The sequence below is a fragment of the Micropterus dolomieu genome, linkage group LG10, assembly GCF_021292245.1.
Source record: "Micropterus dolomieu isolate WLL.071019.BEF.003 ecotype Adirondacks linkage group LG10, ASM2129224v1, whole genome shotgun sequence".
Classification (NCBI taxonomy): domain Eukaryota; kingdom Metazoa; phylum Chordata; class Actinopteri; order Centrarchiformes; family Centrarchidae; genus Micropterus; species Micropterus dolomieu.
In genome coordinates, this window is record NC_060159.1 from 23,925,021 (window position 1) to 23,934,834 (window position 9,814).

Consider the following 9,814-nt stretch of genomic DNA (forward strand, 5'->3'; position numbering starts at 1 on the left):
ACATTCAACTCCCTCTTTGTACCAGCCTTCTAAATCATAATATTATAACGTACTTATTTCTTCAAGAAGGCCAGACTCTCAGGACTGTCTGACATGCAGGTTAAGTAAAGTCCTCAGTGATACATCTGATTAAGTTAAATTACAAGTAATAATGAAACAAAAAGGGTAAGAGCACAGCGAGAGCTTTCAATGAAATATACTCACCAATAATTCAATCAAATAAAGATAATGTTCCAAATTACATTAACGGGAATATGGACAAAGAATAGAAGATTTATTGAATACATAAAACCAAAAAATCAACTTATATAAACTGTAGAACAACAAAAATCGAGAGATATTAAAGTGAATACAGCATGTAGGATGAAATTCACATTAGCGGGTCTACAAGAGGCTTTAAACTCAAGGCGTGCAGTCTTGATTCTCACTTCTTCTTCTTTCTGTTATTTTCCTGTCGACCTGCATGGGTCCGCATTGGGCTGCTTTGCTTCAGTGCCACGAGATGATAATGATGATGCACCCAACTGTAAATTCACATGAGACCGAATCATTATGGTTCTGAAGCAGAGCTCTCAGAGAGAATTAAAGAGTAGAATTACAAACTGATTGAGATTTGTGATAAACATGCACTTCTCAGAGTTGCCTCTTGAGATGATGTTTATCACTTTATTCCTAATAAAATAACTGTAACTGTAACTGTTTTAGCATAATTTCTGTCTGCCAATCACACGTTCTCCAGTGACAGATGTCTCAACATGTCTGCAGGTGTAATGTGAATGTGAATATAAAACACTGACTGACTTCAGTAAACTGTCTATTCTAGGCTGAACAGTGTAGATGAGGATGTTCAGGAGACACGGAGCCAGGAGAGCAGTACAGGAAACCTCCTGAGTTATCACTTACTAATGCATTTTCCCCAAACACACAAGCTTTTGTATTGATTGCAGATGTACAGTTTCTCTGCTGGGAAAGAAGGCGCTGCATTCTGTGTACTGTAATACATGTAAAATAGAAACAGTAGAAGCAGTAGACATGCATGGACAGTAGCTGAACTCCCAAATGTCACATTAAATTGACTCAAGTATTATTATGATACAATCTGTTTTTTTTGTTTTTTTACTGCAGCTCACTGAAACATGTGTCTTTTGTAAAATGTCTTGAAACTTTCTGTCTAGAATTTTAAAATGTATAATTCCCATGAACCAGTGAGAACATTTAATGTATTAACTGTCACTTTTTTGACATTATAATTACAAGATGTCAGACCAGAACAACAAAAAATATAAAACCGATGATTAATGTAGAAGAAGAGCAGAAAAGGGACAAAATACTCCACATTTTATTAAATTAAATATAAGTAACCAGATCAATGTGCTACATGTACTTTTTATGGAGGAAAACAAGAATGATCAGAAGGGAAATTAAATTATTCACAGTTTGCCATGAGGTATTGGAGAATTGATAATGTATGTATGTATATGTTCTGTGTGTTTGTCTCCTCAATGACTTCATGCATGACATTGTCTTAAATGAACAATGAAATAAATAAATCAGTCAAATTATCTACCTTCTTGTCTTTGTTCTTCTTGTTTTTCAGATTACTTCATTTATTGATTACAATTAATATTCCACGCATATTACTTTTAAGGTTAAGGAAAGATTGTAGTCAATGTTAAATACTGATAAGGGCCAAAGGCGGCTTCTAGCAAGAGAGTTAGCCTACTATATACATCCTTTCTGGATTATAGAGGAACTTTGTGTTATTATTAATATTCATATTCCTATAGACACTTACTATGCACAAAGTATTTAAGACATATAGTGGTGAAATATTTGTAAGACAACAACATAACTTATGCAGCTTTTATGTAATTGTGCACACAGAGATTGTTGACTCTATACAACGCAGACATGAATATTACACTGGAACCGGTTTTGAAAAATAAATAAAATACATGCATACAAATACAATCCATGGATGTCCATGCAAAATATTCCAGTGAAAGGGTTTGTGAAACCTGATGAAATAGCAATAGCATTTATTCTGTGAGTAATTACTCAGACCTCAAAGAGTTTCCTGACAAAAGGATTGTTTCATGAAGCATGATCACCAGTTAAACCAGGTTTTTTTGCTTCAGGAAATTCAGTTTCATAAAGGATATTATAAGGTTTTCAGGCTTTAGCTCTTCTTAAAACCTTCATGTTCAGCTCAGGATTTACCAGCATTATTGTAAATCTGTTCAAACAGAAACATTTACACATCCAACAGTAACAAAACAACATTATAATTCATTTGTTGTGTTTTTAGCCACCTCTCTCCTTTTAGCTGTGTTTTTGGTCTCCATCTGGTCCTGAGGGAAATAGCTGGCTCTTTAGCTGCTAAATGCTCCACTGTGTTCACCAGCTAGTCTCTAACTGTGTCTGTCTGCTGCTGAGCAGGTGGTGTACAGCGGGTTGTTGGAGCTTTTTCACTGAAAACAGCTGCCTGCTGGAGCCGAAAATGGCGCTATGAGAGCGGTGAGAGTGAGCCAGAACAGTAAAGTTGCAGCTGAACAGCTAAACGATGAGCTGAAAGTCACAGTAAAGCTCCTTAAAGCTGAAGGGAGCTGCAGTATCAGGTGATTCATCATGAGAATGACTCCTTTAACTTTCACATTTTCATATTTCTAAAAAATTGGATTATAAAGGTACAAACACCTGCTTACAACCTAATACTGGACTAAATCAGAGGACTCCACCGATTTAGCATAGCACTACAATAACATGTTTTTTGATGACAGCAAGGAAGATAACTGACAAATACAAAAAAAAGGGCATGTGGGTTCTGTTCAAATCAAATACACGAGTATTACCAAAAGATGACTCTTGAAACTAACATTACCTAAAAGGATCCAGCAAATGGTTATAAAACCTCATTACCTTATCTTTCCAGAAAAAATCAAAAACAATCAATACAGCATCTCTGCTCCAAGGAAATTCTGGGTGTATGTGCTATTAGTCGACTATACCTGGTCCAGTCTGCAGGTACTTACCGAGTACCTCAATTTATACAGTATATAATATATAATTGACAAAAGCCTGAACAAGCGGTCAGAGATTCTTTAGTTAAGCAAGTAACTGCTAATGTAGCCTGCAGCAGCAATCAGGAGAGGTCTGGTAAGATCACCTCTTCCCCTCCACACCCCCAGATTTTTTTCATTTTTACACAAATTAGACAACCTTTTTTCACATATGCAGTCGTCCTCAAGACCTATAAACAAACTTTGATGTGTGAAATCGGTGGGGTTCCCCTAGTAGTAGATTAGAATAGAAAATACGATAGTAATAGATTTAGAGTTTCTGACTGGCAAATGTATCCAGTATAAGTCTGACAGGATGACTCAAACTGCCTCGCAGGAGAAAATGCAAAATCCATCTAAACAGTGACTCTAACACAGTGCAATGAAACACACCGCTGGTTTATTCCAGGTGAACAGTTGAGCATTCAGAGGAAGCTAACTGAAAAAGCTCCACATTTTTCCTGATTCACCTGAGTTATCATTCTTCCACTGGGACACTCATAACACCAAGACACCGACAATAAGACAAAACCCACAACCCCCACAGAGGGAGAACAGCTACAGAAAGACTAGAATATTAACACTTCAACCTGCCACTGATTTTCAACCCGTGAACATGAGTTTTCAGAGAACCACAACTCAAACTTTTAACAAGCTTATGTAAGTGCTGATGCATGCGCTGCTGACTGATATCTCGTTTCAGCATTCTGCCTGGTGGTATTGGTGACAATGGCTGTGGCTTTTTTTAATTGGGATTAAATTTGAGGAAGTAACGTGAGATGAAACCTGATCAATGCAAATTACAGATCCTCTGATCCTCTGACTGTTCTGCACCAGCAGGTCAGTGTTTTAACATATTCAGTTCACAAAATTGTGTACAGACAGTTCATGGTTCACAGACAATGTATTCTAATGACTTTGGTGACCCCTGACTTTTCCTTAGGAGCCACCATGATGTTGATATTTTAGTTTTTTACTGAAATATTTCAACAACTACTGGATGGATTGCAGAGAAACTAGGGAAAGACATCATTATTTTAATGACTATTATTCCCTAACATGGTATGTAGCACTTTCCTTAGCTTAATATCTTAAATTTGTCCAATAATTTGGTTTATATCAAATAACTGCAAACCTAAGGACATTCCTATCAGCCTCAGTTGTACTTTGTGTTTCAAGCCAATTAGGTAATACTGCCATACCCTCTTAAACTGAGATGGTGAACATGCTAAATATTAAACCCACTAAACATCAGCATGTTAGCATTGCCAATGCGAGAATGTCAGCATTCAGCGCAAGCCTCAAAGAGCGGCTAGCATGGCTGCTGGCTCTTGGACTTGTTTCTGTTTCACTTGAAGTTGTAAAAGGTGAAATATAAAACATGCACTTGAATAATCCCATAATCAGGGGACTGTTTGAGTATGATGTTAATGGTAATTTCATGTTATTAAGTTTTATAGTTTAATCTCACAAACGAAAACTGGTTGAGATACATTAATTCTACAAATGTCCACTATAGTAATAATTATACTGGGTCACGTTTTTATGTGGTGCCTTTTACATCCCCAGTACCAATCATGTTGTATTTTGTCTAAATTTGAACAAATTCTAGTCGTTTTATTTACATTTTTAAAGCTTTGGTTTAAGAGGTACTATAGGATTTTGCCATGTCCCCAACTTAGATCTAAAAAAATAACTTTACGTATACTAACGTATTTCTAAATATTTCATTATTATCTATTTAGTCAAATGTTGTTTTTTATCAAAATTGTTAACTTTTGTGCAAAAAAATTAGGTTTTATGTTTGTCCCCAGTGATCACTGTCCACCCTGTTGAGTTGTATTAACCGTCTCTTTAAGTGGGAAACGTTTTTGTTTTTTTACTGAAATCACTCTCATTAGGTGACCTGGTGACATCACACCAGTGGAGGGAAATTTAGCTGTGTGATTTTCTAGCTCTCTTACTATCTGATTTTGACTTTTTTATTAAGTCAGTTTAATGTGTTTGAACATAAAGTGTCCACCCTGTTAGGCCTAGGTTTTGGAAGATCAGTCAAATTAAATAATTTCAAAACTGTTTGTGAAGAATTATAGATTCCTCATCTATTTTTGAAGGTCGTGCTAGCCATTATGCTCACACAGTCAGGTATAAGGCTAACTTTAGCTCAAAATGTCCACCCTGTTAGTTTTTCAACAAGGTGGACAGTAACAGGGTGGACATTTCTTTAGTATATAGCCTAGTGGTGTTTTGTCTACACTGTTATGCTACTAGACCTCTGTCCACCATGTTATTTTGGTATTTTTCCTTCATGGTTTATTGAAATTACCAAATATTAAGTGTATATTTGTATTTACATAAAGATATGGAAGGGATTGACTATACAGGCAAGAGACATTGTGTTATTCTTATCATAATTCACTTTTCTTGAGAAACAAAGTGGAAAAATACATCCCCTTTTCATTATGCGTGCTTGTTTAACTCAATATAGGCTTTCCTATGCTGTTTAAAAATTATTTTATTGTAAAACAAATATCTAATAAGAGTGAGGGACATATGATTTATATAAGAATATCATTTTAGTAGTAATCATACCCTGAAAACACTTTTAAACAGCTATGTCTAAGTCCTTAACAGGGTGGACATTTCCTGCGTGTCACGTGGTTAATATATCTAAATTTCATTCAATAAAGGTGCCTGAGCTCGACCAATATGTTTTTCATAAAGTTAGATAAATACTTTATATAATCAAACTTTAAAATATAGGTAAATCAACTATTTATTTATCCCAAGTTAGATGTTAAAAATGTTCCTTCCTTCTGACTGGCCATTTACAGAAAATAAATTTAAAATATCACTAAAGATTCTTAACATACTGACAACAATGTAGTTTACCTGTTACCATCTGAACAAACTCTACAATAAAAGTAAAGGAGACACAATAAAAGGGATTAAAAGCAGTACTTTCAAAATAAAATGTTTGACAACAATCTTTTATTTTAACTTTATAAAACAAAATAAATTCCATATCAAACAGACAATAAAAGGCATCGCCAGAGATGCTGCCTTCTGAAATACATATTATAACAGCTCTTTTTTTAATTTCAGACTGTGCACATTAAATAATCTTTCTATCAGTCAAACCAATTAAAGTATTATAATATGTTCTGGACTAGAAACTATCTTGTTAAAATCTGACAGAAACCTTTGGCTTTTTATTCAGTGACGCCATCCTGAGCAAAAGTCTTTCTGATGAGAGCGAAAGAGGAGAGGAAAAAATAGACAAGATAAACTGGTGATACAGCAGAGTAGGGGAATGTGTTTCCATGGTGAAGGCTCAGGATAAACTGACCGGCCAGAGAACAAAAATAAGATGTAAGCACAGGAAGTCAGTGGGAGGTTCGTCTGGCCCTTCATCCAGACTATGGTGACGCAAAAGTCTAAAAAAGTCTGACAACTCTAGATTTTTCTTTCTGTCAACAAAGCCCATGAAAACACGGAAACCAATAAGTATCTACTAACAATTTTATGTAACTACATATTTGTGAAGTGTCTTCAGCAGGAACCAGTGGGCTTTGGGTTGAGAGCCAAAGACAAACTAGGGAAATCAGGAAGTTTTAGAAGATGAACTAACACATTCTTGGTTTTGGTCTTGTTGACAGTAACAAAAATAGATATTGGCAGCCTTATCCTGTAACATGGCCTCAACTAAAAAGCACTTCAGAGTAAAAATCACACTGATATTGTTGGATTAGATTTCACTTCGATATGTAGATGATAATTTGGATCGTCACTGCCTGTATAGGATAGTAAAAGTTAAAATTTCAATGCCTTTCGTCCCTGCACTGATCCACTTTCTAATTCCACGACATATGCGTTTTTCTTCTAGACAGTTTTGTTTCGACAAATAATTTGGGCTTTAGTAAAGAGTTTGCACCATCATCTCAAATTCCACTCTGAATTCAATGAAACTTTTTGTTTTACAGAATTTACCTGCTGGGACAATGTTAAATTTTAAAGGAATATTTCAACATTTTGAGAAATACACTTTTGCTTTCTTGCTGAGAGCTAGATGAGAAAATCAACGCCACTCTTATGTCTGTACGGTAAATATAAAGCCACAGCCAGCAGCCGTTTAGCTTAGCTTAGCATAAAGACTGGAAACAGGGGGATTTAGCTAAATCCACTAAAACTACTATATTTCTTGGCCAGGAACAGTAACTAACTGAAGTCCTGTCATCACTGCTACCAATCAAGAAATTGACATAACCCCCCTCCCCCAACACACTTCTGACATCATCTTTATATTTATCGTACAGACATAAAAATGGCAAAAACAGTGAATAAGCGTGTTTCTCAAAATGCAGAACAATTGCTTTAAGCATACTCAATCAAAACGTTGTATATAAATCCACAGTTTGAATTGAGATCATGTCCTCAGGGTAATATTTATACAAATGTGATTGGGTTTGTTGTCTTAAGCAGCTGTATTCCACAATATTTACACAATAAAATTAAGGGAATAAGAGCTTTTCACAGGATTACAAATCTGGATGTGAACACTTTTTGATCACCATGTGAGGAGAATTTACAGGAAATATGAAAAGAATAGTGTGAAAAGAAACAGCTGGTGGCTATTCAAAAATGTTTTAGTAAGGGTTTGGGTTTCTTTGAACATATAAAACAAAAAAGAAAGAAGAAGAGAGGTGAGCACTTACAGATGAAGTATTTCAAATCTTGCAGCAAAAACGGAAGTGTAACAAAACAAGAGATAGCAAAATAGCTATATATATATGTATATATATATGTGTGTGTGTGCATGAGTCTTCAAAGGTCTGAATATATATATATTTATGTGTTGTCTGTTGTGTGTGTCTCTATCAGTGGAAGGAGAATCCAGATACTGGCAGACTGCCGCACCACTGGCTGATGAACTTCAGGACGTCCTGACACTCTGGACTGTGAGTGGTCTGCAGAGAAAGATGGACACAGACAACGACCACAAAACAGATTCAGCCTATTCTGTCAGTACTGCGTGTGGAGGGTATGAAGGGGTGTGTGTGTGTGTGTGTGTAGACGTGAGATAATGATAATGATTAGTAGACTGCTGATTCACTGAAAATCCCTGATGTTGAGAGAGGTGATGAAACTCAGTGAAATTAGTTTTTCTTTTTTAATGTAACATTGTGCAACTTTCTGTGTGTGTGTGTGTGTGTGTGTGTGCATGAGTCATCAAAGGTCTGAATCTATTATGAATTAATTATGTCTGTCAGTTAAATGTGTGGCATATACCCATGTTATCTGCTATGTTAACCATAACTGAAAAACAGAAAGCAAGATATTAGGGAGACATCTTGGATTCAACTGATCATGTTTAAGTTGTTGGAAACTTATTTATATTTTAGATACTTCCAGTGGTGGAGGAAGTATTCAGAGCTTTTACTTTAGCATAACTAATAATGCAGCACTGTGAAAATACTTCAGTATTTACAAGTTTTTAAGTAAATGTCCCCTGTCACTGTTATACTATTATAATATTATATTATTAGGTTATCTTTACTCATGTGTAAATGTAATCTGCTGATTATTTTCTGTATTAATCGATCGTTTGTTTGGTTTGTAAAAATTCTGAAAACAGTGAGAAATGCGGTCACAGTCACCCAGAGCCCAAACCGACACATTCACAAGGCTTATTGTGTCCAACCAACAGTCCAAACCTTAACATTATTAAAAAACATTAAAATTATTAAAATTATTTAAAGGAAAAGCAGCAATTCTTCACATTTGTGAAGCTGAAACCATGATATGCTTCTGCATGAAAAATCATTTCCAATGAATTAATTATCAATCAATCAATCGACTATTTGATTAATCAGCTAATCATTTCAGCTGTACTTCTATAAACTGTTTGGTGGGTTTGTAGTTTATTTATAACCAAACGTCATATTATTACAAGATCTTCATATGTTTTGTGTGTAAAAATCTTACTTTTGAAGTAATTAGTAACTAAAATTGTCAGAAGTTAGTAAAGAGGCATGAAAAGACATACAGGTACATCAAATTTATACTTAAGAACAGGGATGTCTGTGAAGATTCTCAGTCACCCAGGTCATAGTTATCCAAAGAAGGTTAAAGTCTAGGGCAAATGGACTTACTTGAAGATACCAGAAGACGTTTCGTCTCTAATCAAAGTCCATGTTGCTCTTGACTTTAACCTTCTTTGGATACTTAAGAACAGTACTTGACAGTAAATGTAGTTACATTTTACCACTGGATACTTTCTCTTGTATTTAAAGTCTCTGCAGTAACTAGCTGCTCTTGTGTACACTAGAGAAGTTGTAATGGGATTATCGGATAGAAAATGTTTTTACAAACTACAGAGTAGTGGGACACTCCAGCTTAGAGAAAGTTACTGTCCTATGAGAGCAGAGTCTCACCTGCTTCTCTGTGTGTTCTCACCTTTGTGGCCATGAGGAATTTGTTCCAGTCTTCCTTGTTGGCTGCTTTCCCCACAGACGAAAACTCAATCTTATTCCTCAGCACAGGGTAACCTGGAGGCAGGAACACCACAGAGTGAGGGGTATACTCATACTATGTGTGAGTATGTACAGTGGGGGAAAAAAGTATTTGACCCCTTGCTGATTTTGCAGGTTTGCCCACTTACAAAGAATGCAACGATCTATAATTTTAATCATATGTACATTCTAACAGTGAAAGACAGAATCCCAAAGAAAATTCCAGAAAATCACATCATATGA

The 9,814-nt window shown here is 35.5% G+C and overlaps 1 protein-coding gene across 2 annotated transcripts in view; it reads right to left on the reverse strand.

The window, feature by feature from the left end:
- Nucleotides 1–413: 413 nt before the first annotated feature.
- ift172 (intraflagellar transport 172) overlaps nucleotides 414–9,814 on the reverse strand; it is a 49,848-nt gene continuing 40,447 nt past the window's right edge. The window contains exon 48 of one of the 2 annotated variants that reach the window (XM_046060816.1): nucleotides 414–524. In XM_046060816.1, the coding sequence (XP_045916772.1) occupies nucleotides 444–524 (81 nt within the window). In that variant the 3' untranslated portion in view covers nucleotides 414–443. Of the gene's footprint in view, nucleotides 525–6,028; nucleotides 8,027–9,814 lie in introns of those variants that run through there. The other variant, XM_046060815.1, reaches the window with a different exon arrangement.